This window comes from Kryptolebias marmoratus, linkage group LG16, assembly GCF_001649575.2.
Source record: "Kryptolebias marmoratus isolate JLee-2015 linkage group LG16, ASM164957v2, whole genome shotgun sequence".
In the NCBI taxonomy this organism is placed as follows: domain Eukaryota; kingdom Metazoa; phylum Chordata; class Actinopteri; order Cyprinodontiformes; family Rivulidae; genus Kryptolebias; species Kryptolebias marmoratus.
The window spans coordinates 24,917,977-24,937,536 of record NC_051445.1 but is presented as its reverse complement, the minus strand read 5'-3'; the positions used below and the strand labels follow the sequence as shown (position 1 = coordinate 24,937,536).

The 19,560-nt window shown below is 38.4% G+C and overlaps 1 protein-coding gene across 4 annotated transcripts in view; it reads left to right on the top strand.

The window, feature by feature from the left end:
* The window catches only part of spire1b (spire-type actin nucleation factor 1b), a 54,878-nt gene that overhangs the window by 4,389 nt on the left and 30,929 nt on the right, over positions 1-19,560 (top strand). For all 4 annotated transcript variants that reach the window (XM_017413143.3, XM_017413146.3, XM_017413145.3 and 1 more), the window contains exons 2-4: positions 511-539; positions 12,781-13,017; positions 15,988-16,113. In XM_017413143.3, coding sequence (XP_017268632.1) covers positions 511-539; positions 12,781-13,017; positions 15,988-16,113 — 392 coding nt within the window. The remainder of the gene's footprint in view (positions 1-510; positions 540-12,780; positions 13,018-15,987; positions 16,114-19,560) is intronic.

Below are 19,560 nucleotides of genomic sequence, written 5' to 3'. Positions count from 1 at the left end.
CGAACAAACGCCCTGCTTGTTGAAAGGATCGTCTGTCAGCTGCTCGTTCCATCAGGAACTAAAAAGTGGCGGCCGTAGCCTGCAGGAGGGTCGTCCTTTCACGTGACACGGCTTTATAGGAAAGGTTGTCATCGCAGATCACATGCAAGTCAAGCTGATGAAGATTCGACACGAAGCAGTAGTTTTGTTAAAGCAGTTAGCACAGTAAGAAGTACGGGAACCTGTTGTTAAAACCAAGATGATTACATCACTTTGAAGTGGCAGATTTCAACACACTTCTCCATTAGTCATAATAAACTTCCTAAAGTATTGTTTTAATCCCTGAAACAATGCCAGCTATGAAAGCAACAGTGCATCCACGGCCACATGCTAAAAGCTCTTGCCGTTGCACGTACAGCATTCATGCCGCCTGACTCAACAATGTTGTTTTTGTTGCCGTGTGTTCATAAGCGTAAGTTTCACGTTGGGGCTTATTTGTTGCTTACGCTGCTTTCTTGTTTTTCTCTGCAGGTAAATACAGTCCCTGCACAACAACAGAGGTAAGTAAGCTCACTGTAATCTCGTTGTATATATTTCATTTCACCACTGTACACACATCCAGTATCTACAGGTTAAAACCATATTATGTGAATGTAATTTTTTTCTGCAAAGGTTTAAAGGATCTCCTGTGGGAGAAGGAATAGAAGCATCTCACGAATCACAAATTTAATTAGTCAGTTTTCACCGTGGCTTTTTTAATCACCTCAAACAGAAAGCACATTTCTGGAAAAGACCTAATCCACCATTAACAGTATGAGGTGGTGTGTGTGTGTGTGTGTGTGTGTGTGTGTGTGTGTGTGGCTTTTGAGAAAGAGGGACCGTATAATAGCTGCCTTAACCACTAATGGCATGGTTTCCTTTATAAATCCCCTCCAGGATTTGTTGCATTAGCGAGTGACACAGCAGGCGCTGCGTTCACAGTATTGAGGGCCCCATGCAGGATCATTTCAAATGCAATCAGCATCAGATAGTTGTTACTGAAGGAGTTCGTAAAACTGTCAACCCTGACGCTTAAAGTTCAGCTGGAGCTTAAATCAACCACCATCAGCAAATAAAAACAAGTTCAGTTTCACTGGGAGACACACAACATCAAAAAGACACCAAGCAACAGTTCGAATATCAGACAGGCGTAAGAAATAATCCAGGGTAGTTTGACATTATTAGTGTGGATGCTGAGTCAGCACTGACACTTTTGTTTTGTTGATAATAACTGTTTTTCTGGACCGTAACTACTTCAGCATACTCTCAGCTATTTGAACCGTTCATAAGTCAAAACATTCAGCTCTATCAGGAATAGTGTGCTATGACTTTTAGTATTTGTTACTTTAATACCTTTTTGGATAATTAATCTTTATTTACCCCCCAAAAAAATTCCTCATAGAAATGCACTGAGACATTGTCATGATCCTGAGGTTTTTGTGGTGTTGCTTGCTTTCCCTTGTTTTTCTTTGGAGATCCCTCTTGTTCAGCGTGTTTCCTGTTAGTTTCCTCTAGTGATGGGCCAACCGAACCAAAGCTTCGAATCCCGCACAGAGCACGAAGGCCACATTTCAATGACGCCGCGCTTCGAGGCTTGCCTCAGCCTCCCTGAAATCACGTGATCGATGCTTCAGACCCAACCCTGGTCCTCCTAGAACCAGCCTCACTGACTTTTATCCCAGACGGGCAGTAGTTCATCGGAAACAAGTGGGAGGGAAAAAAAGAAACGTTCAAGAAGCTGAAACAAATCGCTTACCTTTTTGACTTTTTTCCACCTCTTTGTGAACTTGAGAAAAACCTTGAAAATAAAATGAATAATTCAACAAATTAAACACACCAAAGTAAAACAAATAGCGGATGTGCAACAGAACATAAATGAATCAAACAACTTCAGGTCTGAGGTTGGAACCAAATACGAAGCCTAAAACATCTTTTATTTTTGTCTTAAGTTTTTAGATTCTCCCAGCATCTTAAATTTCATGCCAACAAGGCAGGAGGAATTATATAAAAACACAAAGTATACACACAGAAGTGTTATCTGTGGGAGGGTCTGACTGTACTGATCTAGAAACACAAGTTCAACCAGTTCTTTTCTCTGAAGACCAAATCCATCCACCAGGAGAGAGCAAACTAGTCCAGAGGCACAAACAGGCAGATCTGCAGATAATCAGAAACTTGTGATTTAACAACAACACACAACTGGTTCCTTATAGTTAAAACAGAAGTACTTCAGGCAAAAACAGGACCACCTGCTCAGGTTTCTAAAGGTACTATTTGGTTCACGTCAGATTACTCTGTTTATCTGGTCTACTTATCACCCATTGCTGAGGGCAAAGGTAATAATGTTTTTGTAACGTTAGCAAAATATCTTATGAACCAGTGGATGGTTGCAGCACTAACACATCTCACAAGGACTTGCGATATCACATGACATGTCACATAACGTCATCTCCAAGGTTTGACCAGAACAGCTACAACCATCCCTTCTCATCATGAGATGGTCTTAGTTCAGACCTCTGGCATGAAAGGCAGCGGGCGACAGGCACTCCTTCAAGGACTGCTCCGCCTTTAAACTGAACCTCCTGCATTCTCCTCCTTAAATGTCCTAAGAAGTCACTCTTCAGTTTAATCACCTGAATTTGATGAACTTATATCCCCTGAATGGGCTTGGTCAGTGTCATGCCGAGTGGCGATGACGGAGAGGAACCCAGAGCGCAGACTCATTGTAAAGAAAATGAACAAATTTATTAAACTAATGAACTAATGAACAAACGAAAACAAAAGCTGACATGGCAGCAAACAAGCAAAAACTAAATTTAAATACATAAACGGAACCGAACTCAAAAGACTAGAACCAGAAACACAGAGCGAGGACAACAAACATCTAACAAACATTAATGGATCAGCGAGATATGGGAAGAGTGACCGGGTTTTTAACACTGAGGATAACGAGGTGAGTGGGAACAGGTGGAATGATTGCTGAGTCGGGACAGGTGTAGATGGGCGTGGCTGACAGACAAGTGAATGACTGGGGGAGAGTGGAAATGAACATGAACATGAGACAAAACAAAAAGCAAAGAACTAAAATCCAAATAAAACAAACAAAACCTAGGGAAAAAAGCCAAATCACCACAGTCAGAACATATTTGTGACGTTGCCCTTTGAGGATGTCTTGGTTCAGCTGAGACAGCGGGCAGTAACTTTCAGGCAGATCTGGATAAAGACTAACGTGTAATGGAGCTGCGATAACGAATAGACAGTGTGAAAAGCTTCGGCACACACACATACAGTCCGCTGCAGAAGCAGTGAACGTGACGCTGCATAGACAAATCCCCACAAAGCAGCTTTAGACAAGAAATCAGCTCTCACAATGAAGATTGGGGCAGTAAGGCTGACAAAATCTACTGACAAGGTGGTGGAGCTGCTCGATGCTCGACAGATTTGAAGGCATTTGGCTGGAGCACAGTGTGGAGTGAACCCAGAGCTGGGGGAACAGGAACACATGGCTGACACACATTATCTGCACATGACTTCAAACAGCAGGAGCTCTTGGAAATGATGCAGCCTGTCAGATGATGCTGTTTTCTTCATCACGCAGGAGCAGGGTTCACGGAGCCATCATGGTTGTTTCTGCAGTGATCACTGCAGTGAAAATAAGTTATATTTGTACAACTTCCCAAAAAACTGAGATGATTTGTAAAATTTATATAAAAACATAATTTAATAATTTTCAAATTTTAATCACAATTGAACTTAGTAAACATATCACATGTTTAAATGAAGAAATTGATCATTTTTTAGGAAAAATAGAAGGTTTGAGGTTTGAATTTTATAGCAGCAACACAATTAAAAAAGCTGGGACGGCAGCAACAAAAGCCTGTTAAAGTGCTGCAGGTAAGAAACAGACGGAAGAGCATTTTGCAACTAATTAGGTTAATTGTCAACAGGTCAGAAACAGGACTGAGTATAAAAATAACATTTTAGAGAAGCTGAATTTCTCAGAAGTAAAGATGAGCAGAGGTTCACTAGTCTGTAAAAAAATTTGTCTAAGAATCATGAAACAATTTTAGAATAATGTTCCTCAATGGAAAATTGGGATAACTTTGAATATCTCATCATCTAAAGTTCAGAATATCATCTAAAGATTTCAAGAATCTGAAGAAATCTCTGAGCCACTATGTCAGTATTTGATGCCTAGAAAACTGTTCTGCGGTCAGACGAAGCGGAAATTTGAAATTCTGTTTGGAAACCACAGACGTCATGTCCTCCTAACTAAAGAGGAGCGGGACCATCCAGCCCGTTATCAGCTCACAGTTTAAAAAACCTGCCTCTCTTATGGTATGGGGGTGCATTAACTGGAAAGGCACCATCATATGCAGGTTTTAGAACAACATATGTTCCCATCCAGATGACATCTTTTTTCAGGGAAGGTCTTGCGTATTTCAGAGAGACGATACTAAACTGCATGCTGCATCATTACAACAACATGACTTCATAGTGGAAGAATCTAGAAGAGACCTGCCTGCAGTCCAGACTTCTCACCAATTGAAAATATTAGCCTGTAGTCTTTCTTTCTCTTCTCTTTCTTTCTATATTATAATATAAAATAATAATAATAATAATAATAAATATATGTATATATATATATATATGTATATATATATATATGTATATAATAAACACTCCACTTGATAATCACTAGAATAAATAGTTTTCAATAATGGTGTGGAGAGGATGGCTGTAAGGGGAGAAGGGAGGCCAATAAAAAAAAAAAAAAAAAAGAAGAAAATATTAGCCTCATAATGAAAAAGCATTAGAGTCTGACATCAAATTTAGTCTTTATTGTAAATAGAAATTTCAGTCAGCAGTTTTGAGCTTTTTCTAAAATGGAATAATGTTTTATAACATAAAGGTATGTAAGAAGTAAGAAAAGTAACAATAAACACACAAACTTGATTTTTAAGGAACTTTTGTTCTTCTATGTCCTTGAAAAACAAACCACCGTGATCACTCATATGACCGAGCGTCAGGAGGAAGAATCTCTGAGAGTATTTGTTTGTGCCTCAGAGGAAATGTCTTACGCTTGTGTATGACGTGTTATTGTGAAAATATTTTCATGCAGATGGGTATGACTGTTGAGATCGTACTATTCAAATGTAGTAATTGCCTTTAACACTGTGGGAAAAGTACTGGAACAAAAAGAAAAGGTTGTTGTTGGGCTTTCGTAGATTGCACATTTCTAACTTTTTAAAAGACATATTTGCACAACATAAAAAAATGTCTGTAGATTATTTAATGAAACCATTTTTAAACACGTCTTCTCACACATTTATACTCTGTCAAACCCAGGATGGGTGTTCCAATGATGTGATGCCAGGAAGACTGGAGCGGATGCTTCTTATTGTTGGTGTGGGACACTCCAAACCCACAAACCCACAAATCTGAATGCTTTCAGGTGTTACTTTCCTCTTTAGTGTTGTTTTTTTAATGCTGTGGTTTTGTCCAGTTCTTCATCCATCCAACACCCTTCCTATAATTTACAGAGCTGGACTGCATCATGTGCACCCATAAAAAGAGTTTAAAAGGATCCTGACCAGCTGATTGGAAATCAGACCCCTTTCATGCCAGAGTTTTAAACTCAACTCATCTTATAATGAAAAATGACAGGAAGTGTAGCTGTTTTGGTCATTGGTGATAATTTTATGAGCGATCTCTTGCAACATCGTGGGATGTCACGCTCAGAGTATGTGTTTGAAATGACTCCCAGCTACTGTCACCCTGCACTTTAACTCAATAGCTGCAAAATTAACAAAGTTATAGCCATTTTTTGTCTTGGCTAATGTTTAATTGTAGCAGCCAGCTTGAATTGGGTTGACTCCAAAGGTTAACCATTTGTAGATGTACATTCAGTGATTACTTTCTGAAAGTTTGATTAAAATCCATCTAGTGGTTCATGAGATATTTTGCTAACAGACAGACAGGGTTGACTCCAACAATAAATCAGCGAGTGCACTTGGCGTATACGGTATGTTGTGAGTGACACTCAGCTACAGCCACATCAAAGTTTAGCTCAATATCTCTAAGAGTTATAGTCATTTTTCTGTTTTAGGGTCAGATGGCAGAGGCAGCCATCTTGAGTTGGGTTGACCCAATGCAATATACGTTTTAATGCTTTTGTTGTTGTTGTTGTTGTTGTTGTTGATCTGACCAACTTCTTCCTCTCCGTCACAGAAGTTGTGAGACTGAAACCAGCTGTTTGATCTGGTTCTTTCTTAGCATGATGGCACCTGCTGCTAATCTGCAGTCACACCAAATCCCCCTTTGGTTGACATCCTCACCCCATTTTTTTCTTCTCCCTCTTCTTGTTTTTACTTTCTTCCCTCACCCCTTTCCTCCCTTCCATCCCATCATTCCGCTTGAAAGCCTGGGAACCAGTCAGGGAGATTTTAAAGTAAAACAGAGATCTGTTTGGTTTAAGCACCAGGAACACCCATAAATCCTGCAGCTAGTTTAAAGTCCCTTTTTTGGTATAATAATATTATTATTCTAGTTCAAAATGTCTGGGTTGGTCATCTGTAAACCTGTGTGACTGCTGTGTCATTATGTTTCACCCATTTATGCCTATATGATATAAAACAGAAGTGTGAAAATGAAAACAGCAATTTTTTCTCTTACACATAATTTTGTGTTTTAAGGAAGCTCACTCTGTGTTAGACTTTGAGAGAATGTTATGAATAATTTTGTTTAATTTTGCAGGTAAATGGTGCTGCATCACAAAGACAAAAAAGATAACACATAACTGATCTTTTTTTAACTTTGTCATTTTTTTGTAAAAAAAATAAAATAAATAACTCGATCATTTTGATACGTTTTTACAAAACTCTCAGCTACTGCCACACAAAATTTTAGCTCAATATCTGTAAAACTGACAGAGTTATAGCAATTTTGGCATTTGCTAAAGTTGCTTAGCTGTGGCAGCCATCTTGAATTAGGGTAACTTTAAACGTTTATAAGTTGTAGATGTACATCCAGTAATTACCTTATGGGAATTTTATTAAAATCTATTCAGTTGTTCATGAGATATTTTGATAACATGACAGAACCTTCCCCCTGTCAACCAACACACACACACACACACACACAGTCACAGGCAAAACATTATCATCCACCTTTGCCTTTCTGCAGCGAGCGATAAGGACCAGAGGCCAAAACTGTAAAACCAATTGACGGTGAAGACAAATGCTCTAAACAGACACAATGGCTCTGAGCTGGTAGTGAATGAAGAAAACCAGGTAGAAAAAATATACTAACAATGAGTGAACAACACCTGAGTGACATTTAACAAAAAGTGAGCAGAGCAACAAACGGGAAGTCGTGAACAGAGGACAAAACAACAAAATCAAGACAAAGACTAAACACTGAACAGAAATGATCACAGAGTCAGTAACAAAGGTCATAAAAACATCACTTAATATATCGGAAGAAATAATATTTTCACATAGCCAAAGGCAAGATCCTTTAGATCAGTGGTGTCCAATCCTGGTCCTGGAGGGCCAGGATCCTGCATGTTTTAGGTGTTTGTCTGCTCCAACACACCTGATCTGAATGACTGAGTGATTACCAGGATCTGCAGAGCTTGAAGACCTGCTGAAGAGCAGAGAAACAACTAAAACTTATAAGACATTGGCTCTCCAGGACCTGGACTGGACACCACTGTTTTAGATTGTGACAGTTTATTTTTAGGATTATGCCTTGCACTTTATGTTAGCTACATAATACAAATATGAAATCTATTTTATTTGTACTGCAGAGTTACTCAATGTCTTTTCTACAGTAAGTGTTTTGATGAATCATCCTGTAGCCACACTAATTTCAGCAGAGCTAATCTGTGTTGGTGAGCAGCTCGTCTTCAGAGCTGCGGACTGAGCTTTCCTGGGTTAGTGTGGAGCCTCCCTAACTTCTGATTTTATGCGTGAAACAATAAAATAAAATTCTGCAGGATTTTAATAGAGAAGTACAAACTTTTAAATCAAAAGGGTGCTTTTAAAAGAGCTGAAAACTATTTGAGGATTTTGTTATAAAGGCAGAAGTATGATGAAAGTTCAAATGTGCCAACAGTAGGAAGGTTGTTTTCATGAATAGTGCAGGCATTTTGTGGACAAACGTCTTAATAGTTAAGTTTTAAATTACAAAGTGCTTGCTAATAAATGAGCTAAATGCTAACTGGTTAATTTCTTTGCAAACTTTAAGGGGGATCAAAGTGTTCTCTCTGTAATAAAGCACAGCCCAGATAACAAATACAAATGAGTTATTATATTTTCTGCAAAAATGCGGTGTGAATGTGGAGTGCTGCAGGACTGCTGAACACCAGCTAAAAGCTAAAAGAAGCATGCTGACACAAATCTTAATAGGAACAATGTATTTGAAGGAATCTAAGAACTCTCAGAGGAAAATATTAAAAGTATAAAAGTTACAAAAACCAAAAGATCCCCTCACCCACCTCCTGATTGAGCTGGATGTTTTGATAAATGATTGGCTGAACAAGCACAAAGCCTGCAGAAGTTTGTAGATTGGGAAAAATGAATAGAAAAATAAAACCTGCAAGTGTTAATAGTAAATCAGCAGTCACGCTATTAGAAGATTTCAAAATAAACCTCTTCAGGGCTTAATATGAATAAAACAAATGAAAGCAGAAGATTTGTCAGACTCATCTGCTGCACTTTTCTTTTTCCTGTTTCATCTCTTGTAGCAGATCAAATCCTAACCCTTGATTAATCTTTCGAAGACTTGAGCTGTGACTGTTTTAAATGTTAACTACACACAGTGTCCGTAGCCTCAGACTGTAGCTTCATGAAACCTCGCAGGTTTATGTGTGCTAACGGTTGGTGCAGGGTGGAGCTCAGACACATTGGTCATTTTAGCCGTTCGCGTTGAGGAAACTTAGTTTTTGCAACTATTAGGCACAAGGAGCACACATCTCTTAAATACGGCAAGAACCCCATGTCTCAATCTGCCTTTGACATTCACACAAACACACTCACACACACATGATGTGATTTTTTTGTCTTCTTGTCTTTCCTTTTTGACCTCTTGTCCTATCTCCACTGTTTATTTAAACCTGTCTCCTGGTATAAAACCACTCTGATCTCTGTCCCCCCCCCTTCACTCCTCACTTTTCCCATTCCGGTTCTCCCAGTGACATGCCTCCCAGTGGTTTATGTGCCGTCTCTCTCTAACACGGTCTTTCCCAAGTGCTCAGGGTTGCAGAATAATCCCCTCTGTGATTTCCCACTCTTGTCCTTTGTCTTCCCTGGCAATGCTGGCTTTATCCACCGTGACTCTCCAATTCCAGGACAGACTGCTGAAATCACACTCACAAACTCCTGACCTACATGGGTCCGCCCTCAGACTGACAAATAACACTTTAACACTTTAATAACGTTTTAGCACATTACATGCGTACATGTTTGTGTTACTTTGTGACATAGAGTTTGTGGCAAATGAGACTTCCAGTGCTTTCAGAATGATGGGGTCTTCTTATGAATTTATCTTATTTTGAATAATAAACAGGAAAAGTTACATCTGTCCTCAAATCTATCTGAATTGATTTTGTGATTAATTAATTAATTAATAGTATTTTGTGTTTGACAACATATCACAGCAGTAATGCTAACAGAAACTCACTTATGAATTCAAATGTTTTGTCTGTGTTTTGATTCAGTTATTGGATATATTTTAGCATTAAATGATGTCTTCCAAGTGTCTGAAGAATAAAATTTGTAGACATTGGTTTAAAAATTAATGTCTACACATTTTGATTGTATGGACTTATTAAGGTCACCATAATCCTTCATTACACACATTAATGTTGTAATACTTCTCCAAAAGGTACGTTAATCAAAAACATCATTACCGTATTTTCCGGACTAAAAAATGACAGTGTGTCTTATACTCAGGAGCGCCTTATATATGTAAGAAGTCGTAATGTTTTAGTACGACTTTGGTAAACTACAAAGCTGCACCGCTTGCAGCATTAAGGCTCAGTTATAGTCGCGCAGGGCTCCGCGTACAGCGCTCGGACCTGAGCGAGTGGTGGAGGCGTTTCTACTTGACACTTACATCGGTGGAGTATCCTTCTGTGAGTTTTAAATCGTTTGATTATCTTTGTGATCTCTCATAGAGGGGTCATATAAATGCTGATACAGGCGAACCAGCTCCGCTAGAGCAGCGAAATCGTCCATTTTGAAATTACAAAAATTGGGAGGTGCACGAAGGTGCGCTTTATATATAACAAAAGTTTGAAATGGACCATTTATTGACAGTGCGTCTTACAATCCAGTGTGGCCTATATTGCAGAAAACTCTGTACCTTTTCTTATTTATGTTTGACTTGACAATGTACTAATCTGTTACAACATATTGAGATGGTGCTGTGGTAAATCAGTGGTCCCTCTCAGCTGCCTGAATATGAAAAGGGAAACCATTCCATAGGTTGGGAGCAGAAACCGCAAAAGCCCGATCACCTCTGAATTATAATCTGGATCTAGGAACATCTAAGAGAAGCTGGTTGGTTGACCGAAGCTCTTACTGGAATGTGGATGTTAAGGAGATCCCATAGGTATGATGGGGCCAGACCTTTTATAACCTTAAAGGCAAGCAATAAAATCTTAAAATAAATTGTAAAACAAACAGAAAGGCAATGCAGTGAAGGCAGAACTGGACATAAGTGTTCATGTTTTTTAGTAAGACGAACAGCTGCGTTCTGGACAGTTTGTAAGCGATGCAGAGATGATTTATCTAGTCCAACATACAAAGCGTTACAATAATCCAACCGAGAGATAATAAAAGCATGAACCACTTTTTCAAGGTCGTTGGTCTGGAGATATGACTTCACCTTGGCAATGAGTCTTAGTTGGAAAAAACTTGACTTCACGACTGCATTTATCTGTTTTTCTGATTTAAAAGCACTATCAAAAATAACACCCAGATTCCTGACAGCAGAGCGGCTGTATGCAGCCAGAGGGCCAAGATTGTTAAAAGAAGTACCAAACCTGAAGACCTCAGGTTTACTTACTTTCATTTAAGTTCAGTTTCAACCTAATTTTAATGTCATTCAAGCAGCTCAAAAGTGGTCGTAATGAATTGACAACAATAACAGCATATTGAGATACAAATTCTGATTATTAGATGCTGATTCTAGCTGCAGCACAACTCAGTGATAGAAGTCCTGCCTTTTCCCTTTTTTATATTTTAAAGCTCACAGATTCATACAGATTACAACATTAAAGCTACATTTATTTATGAATAATGTAATAATTTTCATTTCTTCTGTTTTCCCATGAGTACAAAGCAGCAATTCTTGTGCCTTAACTTTTAACTCAAAATCAGGGTCAACGTAAGCCAGAAAGATATGGTTTTCTACCAAACTAAGTCTGTTATTTTGTGCCAAAGTTATTGTTGTGATGCCTGCTCCCTGCAGAGACAGAGACAGAGACAGATAAAGGCTGTGAAGGATTTTTTTTTTCTGCAGAAAGAAATAACAAAAGGCAAATATCAGCTATAGGCAGGTTTTTCACCTCCATGCAAAGAAGCATACATGATCATGATGTTTGTTCACAATAATTGGAGTTTTAACCCTTTATCTTTGTGCCTGTATCCAAATCTCACTCATATTCATTTAAATTCTTCATTTATTGTTGACAGGGAGGATCATGTAGAATAAAGCAGTATTTAGTTTGAATACCAGTCAATGTTTCAGTGTCCCTGCTTGGAGTCAGAATATCTGACAATGTTATGAAAACAAGCTTATTGATGAAGACAATGTCTGCTAAAGAGTTTAATATTGTTTTACTATTGCCATAGTGATAACTATAGAAATATAAGTGGTATTGTTGCAACTCTTAGAAAGAGAGAGCTTTAGATTGCAAAACTGTAATAATTACAAGTTACATTTCCCTCCAGTGGTCAGTTTTTGTGTCAGTTGTTACCTGGTTATGTTTTTGGTAGGGTCCGTCTGTTATCAAGATTATTTAAAAACTAATGATCAGATTTGGATAAAATGTTCAGGAAATGCTGAGGTTGTCACAAAAAAAGCCCAACTCACTAAATTTGAATGGTGATCCAGATTTTTTATTGACAAATTTATGGTTCAGTTACTGATCATTGTGTTGGTCTGAAAAATCAATAGTTTACTTTGGAGAACTTAAAAAAAAAACACAATTCAAGGGATTATTTTCTGACTGTTGATTGTTTTTTTAAGATTATGATACAAGCAAAATAAAACAGGCTTTAAACAAATTTTGGATTTTTTTTTATCCATTTGTTCTGAATATTTAGAAACCATAAACTGTTCTTAAAATTCAGCACTAAGGTGTAAATAGTGCAGTGATGGTTTCTCTCCTTTAAAGATGCTCAGTTATCCACAAGTTTAACACCAGGTTATTTGCTCTCATGGTTAGACTCTTATAACTCATCTGAAACAGTGTCTATCTGTACCTGCACCTGTCCAGCAAAGTGGATGGAGTGTTTTTGTTTTTTTGACAAAAAGTCATGAAGTCATTGCAGAAGTTAAGGTGAGGCTTGGCACAGAAACAGAACTTATACCATAACATAAAGACAAATGTTTTGTTTTTAGCACGAGGTAGATTGACAAAGCCTGGTGCATGCTGAACAGATAGTATGATATTTAACAAACACAACCAGTACATGTTGATTGGAGCTGGATAAAGTATATAACCTAATCTTGTTGCTTCTGTTTCTGCAGGTCATCGAGTCTCTGGGCATCATGATCTACAAAGCTCTGGACTATGGCCTGAAGGAGAACGAGGAGCGGGAACTGAGTCCTCCTCTGGAGCGCCTCATTGATCTCATGACAAATATGGCCGAGGCAGAAAAGGACGCTTGCCCCGATGAAGGTTATGAGGCCACAGAGGAAGAGGAGGAGGCAGAGGATGACCCTGATAATATCTCCGGAGTTCACAGCTACAGAGATATCCTCAAGGTACGTAGCAAAGGGAGTCTTAAAACATTTAAATGAACCACTGTGGATTGTTTGGTTTTGTGGTGGTGTTAGTGTTTAGGATCGCATCAGAAACATATTTACAATAAAAGACATTATCACTAAGATGTACTGATGGATCGGACTGGATGAACTCCTCCAGCTGAAGGGAGCGTTGCACCTTTTCCAGCTGAGAACCATGGCCTCAGACTTAGAGGAGCTGATTCCCATCCTCCCTGCTTCCATCCCAGTGCATGCTGAAGGTCATGGCGCCAACAGAACTGCATTATCTGCAAAATTCAAAGATGAAACCTTAAGGTTCCCAAACCAGACAGCCTCTTCCCCATGATTATACTTTACGCTCTTGTCTGTGAACGCCACAAAGACGAAGACGTGGGCGGTGTCCAACCTACATCAGGACTGCACTCCACTTACCAAACTTACATAATTAGCTGGTCAACAGTTCATAAGGCTGGTTAAAAACATTTGTAAATCTTTGCTTTTCTTTTGGTAGTTTAGATGTATAAAAATGTTCTTTCGGCTGCTCCCGTCTTCAGGGGTCGCCACAGCTAGCAAACTCGCACAAAAGATTTGCCAATTGTTTTACGCCAGATGCCCTTCCTGTCACAACCTGGGCTCAAACCTGCAGCCTCAGGATCACAAGATCGTGGCACTAACCACCAAGCTACTGCAAAAAAATCCTGTAAATTCCTATAATTATTTGTAGCAAACTATGATAAAGAGATATTATTACGTATTTTGTAGAACTTAATAATTTGTCGACATATAAATGGTTGTTGAAGTAGAGATATTTTGAGTTACTAGTTACTTTATTGGATTTTATTCATTGTAAATTATGCATTAGACATTTAAATCGTGGAAAGATAACATGTGAAAATAAGGATTTTTCTTTCCCTAAAGTAAATCTACTGTTTTAATCTTCATGGTGGTTACAGAAAAAGCTTTAGTCAGAGGAGCTAACTGTTCTGGAAGTGTGTCTGTCTGTGGGGAGAAAAAAAACACCATATTACAACCACTGTCCTGCAGCCTGCCTCCGAATCACCGAGCCATGTATCGCTGCTGTCAGAGTCACTGTCTCAGTCCTTACATGACCTCATACTGTTCACATAATGACCCAGTAGATGCACCAACACACACAGTTACACACACACACAACGACAACAACACTGCCCATCACAGAGATGTGTGGAGGGCTGGCTGACCCCACTGCTGGCCAGCTGTCAGGGTAAATTGTTGCTTCTGTAGTTTTTTCTTTTTAAAGCACTTGCCTTCTGTGCTCCCTCACTCTTCCTTTTGTCCTTCTGTATGGACTGACCTTTGGTGACACTGTGAACTGCTTTAAAACTCATGTAATATTCGGTTTGACTAATGCATTGATTTGTTAGGGTAATAATTTAACCTGGTAATGTGTATTCATAAAAATGAAACACGTTTAAGCGTTTATGTTCCATTATTCTCTTAGTCCAGAAATATAGATGCCTACAGCATGCTGAGCATTAACCAAATGCACCTTCTGTTTCTCTGAGAGAAAGTGGGACACATTTTATCATCACAATCTGTGTGTGTGTTTATTTAACAAAGACTAAGCCAACTTACAGCTGCATTGTTTGATAAACTAAATCCATTTTACTGCTTCCATAAAGGTTCAGAGTGTCAGTATCATCCAGGTGCTGCAGGTCAAATGTAGTGATTAATACACGTTAATGTGTGTGTGTGCTAACTTACTGCCACCCACACATTTGGTAAAGGTTAAAAGTATTTTTTTCAATCATTCTACAGTGAGAAAAATCAGTGGCAAGATGGTTACCAATCTTCCCAACAGTGGTAGTATTCCTTGTCAGATCGTGCAATGCTCAGGAAAACTCTAAAAAGCTCCATCTCAGACCCTACAGGCCTCAGAAGTTGGATTTTAAAGTTTGAACAAGTAGAAGTGATTTTGAACTGTTGTTGGATAAAAGTTTTTTTCTCTCTAAAAACAAAACACAGTCTCAGGTTTGCAGAGTTGCATCCAAACAAAACCACAAGGTATCTGGACCAATTTCCTGTGAACGAAGAAGCCTAAACTGGAGATATTTGGCCATGTTGCACAAAAGCACTTAAGGTAAAAATGAAACACAATCTTTAAAAAAAACTAAAACAAACCCCTCACTTCAAACCAACAGAAATCGGACATAAACTGGAAAAAATCTCAAGTACACAGAGAGCAAATCTACAACAGAATGACTAAAAAAGAAAAGAACTCAGATGTTGCAATGCCAGTCAAAGTCTGGACCTCGGCCTGATTCAAAGGTCTGAGGGTAAACAGCTGCAGGCATTTTTTTTTGTTTATGCTGTGCATAAAATAATACCTGCAAAATGATCGAAAATAAAACATAAAGAAAATTGAGCCAAAACTAAATTTCAATAATCAGAGGACAGCATGAAGTCAATCAGTGGACAGCTAGCTGTTGCTGCTAAAAGTGGTTTTTTAAGCTGTTGAATCATGGAGTGAACTCACTGATTCTGCATTTTAACTTAGTTTTTGTTAAACAGTATTATAATGTATTATACTGCGTGTAGTGTGCTGTTGTCTGTCTGATCCAGCTGTGAGACATACAGTCTAATTCCATGTATAGCAATAAAATTGAAATAGGGAATGCATTTTTTTTCCATATTAAAATGTTACCTGAAGTCCAAACACATGCAACATGCTCCACTTTCTGCTGCTGGTTACCTGAGCAAACATGATGGCTTGTTTGACATTAACCTACATATTTTTTTAAGCAAAAAATGAATAAATAATATACGAGTATGATTATTTTTTGGCACTTCCATTAGCATAACCTTAAAACATCCTAAACAAAACGAAGTGAATGCAGTAAGCTTGTCACCTTCTTCTCCGGTCTGTCTTGATGTAATGAAATGCTACCGCATGAACCGTGTACCCAGCGCGCCTCCTTTTCTCCTCTGCAGCTTTGCACTGTTCACCTACCCAGTCGATCAGATGCTCCGAGTCACTACCAGGCAGTTTGTCGAGCGCTTTATACGGAAACCAGAGAGCTTCGGACGTTCCTGGAGAAGATCAAGAGTGCCAAAGAGGTGGGTCCTTATCATTATTATCATCATCATCATCATCATCATCATCATCATCATCATCATCATCATTGTTGTAGATGTGAGGTCATGAGGTCACATCAGATGTGTATTAATTACACAGCACACAGTACAGTTGAAATGGATTTTTTTTTTTTATAAAATGTCTCCAAAATGTCTTGAAATGTTTGCAGGAGATCAGTTCCCTCATGTGAGTCACAGAGGCTCACAGTGTTGTCGCTTAAATTTCAGGTTCAAAATATCTGTGCAACAAATTTTCTCTCAGAATAGTTGCAGAGTCATTGCAGGTATCTTAAACACATCTTGAACCCTTCTCCGTTTAGTTTTTGGAAATGCTAGAGCTGTATTTTGACACCTGCTCAGGAAATTTCCTTATGACAGAAAACATCTGAGGCCACAGCCCCGAATGTCCGGGTTTATACAACATGCTTATATGATAGATAGTGATTTTAAAAAATTGGTCCAAATCTGCCTGTCTTCATTTTAAAACTGTACTCCATCAGAAGAAATCATAAATGTAGACTTTGAAAGAAGAAAACAAAAAAAAAAATCACAAATTTAATTTTTTTTCTATGTTAAAAATATTTTATTGACACAAGAATCACTGTAATGTCTAGTCTGATCAATGCAGCTGTGTTTTGGTTTAGTATCACAGTTAATCATCCTTAACAAGAATAAAAACCATACAAACCATTTCTGGACATCTTAATGTCACGTTAGTTCACATAAAAACGTGACAACAACTAATAATGTACTGGTTTCTAGAAGAAGTGTCCCATTTCATAGAAGAATATTTTACCCACTGTGCTTTGTGACTTTAAATTAAGGGCCAGGGGTTAGTATAGACCAGGGGTGGGCAACCCTGGTCCTTGAGGGCCACTATCCTGCATGTTTTACTTGTTTCTCTGCTCCAACACACCTGATTCAGTGGTTAAATCACCTCTTCTTGTTCTGCAGAAGCCTGTTAATCACCCATTGATTCAAATCAGGTGTGTTGGAGCAGAGAAACAAGTAAAACATGCAGGATGGTGGAACTCGAGGAGCAGGGTTGCCCACCCCTGGTGTAGATGAAGAGCTAACACTATAAAATTGAGTTCAACCTTAGTATCAGGTTTTTGATAGGATCCAAGTGGGCAGGCTTATGTGAAGACTCGGTTAAAATGGCTGTTTTAATAAACAAAAACCAAAAAGCTGACATGGCAACTAAAAATGCACAAACTGAGGTACAAAGTAAATGGCTGACGAGGCAGCAAATGCATAACATAAAAAGCAAAAATCACAAAGCACACAGAAGAACCAGGCAAGGAACACATACCAGTATGCCAGACTGAGGACTGGGAGAATAAGTGGGCTGGGACTGATGAGGTAAGTGACTGCAACTGAGCCTGATGATTATAGGGAACACGCGTGAGAGGAGGACTGAGAAGCAGGACTGACTGAGGAAAAGCACTGATGGCATAAGAAACACTGGGGAACAACTTTACACAAGGAAAACACAGAAAATAATCATAAAACCACAAGAAATAAACCAAAGAAATGGATAAAATGACATTGAAAAAGCACAGATCATAAGACTTAGATTCCTGTTGTCATATTTATAGTTTTAAGAGCACATGAATGTTCCTACATTCATTTTCTATACCTGCTTGTTCCATTCAGATTCATGGTGGAGCTGGTGCCTATCTCCAGCTCCACCATGTGGGAGGCGGGGTACACCCTGGGGAGGTCGTAGGTTCATCTAAATTCAATTCTCTGCATAAAAAATGATTTCTCATAAGTGTTGCAGTATACAGTTTAAAGCACAAAATAGTCTCTTCTACTGTAGCTTAATGTAGCAATGATTCCTAATTTGGAGAGAATAAAATACATTAAAATAATTACTGCAAAAAATGTTTAGCAACTAAAGTTGTATGATTCACCCTGCTCTATTGTGCTAAAGATATGAGGAAAAAAGAGAGACGTGTTATTCTGCAGCGAACAAAATCCACGGATGGAGGCTGAAGACAACAGTTTCCTGTGTGACAGAGCAGAGACGTCCATCTGTGACCGAGGAGAAAGAAATGAATGGAATGGACACATGAGAGTTCATCCTGCAAAACACTCAGTGACTCACAGCTCTGACTACCTGCTTATCCCCTTTGTTTTTATGTATTATTCATGGATTACAACATGGACTATCTAATAAATCTGTTTTCATTTCGAAAAAAAATCTTTATATCTAACAGAAGACAGATTTACTTTTTAATTAGAGGACTGGTCTCATAAATAAACACAAGACTGAGCATTTTGAGGCCTTTCAAAGACAAGAAATGAGTCTTCTAATTTAAATAGTTACTATTCGCAGCTCATTCGATATTAATTTAACACACAGGAAATCCTTCAGGGTATGATAATGAATGCAAATAACTGTATGTAATATCAGTGTGAGTCAGCTTTACCATTTGTTCTGTTTTGTTATACCTTCAAACATTTGTTTTTGCCTGCTGTTATTTAAATATTAGTGCAACAAAGGTGCAAATGCAAAGAAGCAGATATTTCAGGGTTTTATAGACTGGTTTTACAGGGATAGGTCAGGCATTTAGAAGTGGTGTTCTGAGGAAATGTTATGAACAGTTCATGTCTTACCTGTTGTACACAGCTCCTTGAACAGCCTCAGTTTGGAGAAACAGAGTTTACGTCTGACGGGACTGATGGGCTTATAACCAGTCTGAATGCAGCTAAGACCACGGTGGGTTGCTGCTGTCTTAAAACGGCTCCAACCTCCAGAAATTAATAGGCGAGGGCTATTTTATTAAAACTTTTCACCATTCTTAATTTCACATTTCTTTACATAAAATTATGTAGTTATTCACACACACAAGTAGCAGGTTTTGTTTATAACATTGCCACAGAATCCCAAAGTTGTTTAAAGTCTGTTGTTTAAATAGAGCAGGGAACTCATTTATTTTGATTTATTTAGCCGTATTGTAAACATTGTCAACATTTTATAAATAATTACATTAAAAGGACCACTTTTTCTTGTTACAGGACATGAAAGTGTCCCACATAGGATGATGTCAATCATTTAGGCTGTGGAACTGCAGATCTTTTTGTTCACAAAAAGTGATATGGTTCTGCAACTAGATCAGAATTTGGATCTGAATTGGACTTATGATATGATCTTGTTTTTTCTTTTGTATAGCGCCCAGAGATGACTTTTGTTGTGAATATATAAATGAACTAATATGAATTGAATTCAAAAAAGGAAAGTGGCAAAAAGCACAATTCAATCTTTAAAAAACGTGATTATATCATACACGATGATGTAGATTTTGGACATTTTGCGTATCTTCACCATCAACACGAGAGCAGGAAAGCTGACAGTGAAGGTGAGGACAGACGCCATCAATAAGCAGTTTGGATGCAAACTGGTCCACTCTTTGAGACGGGCCG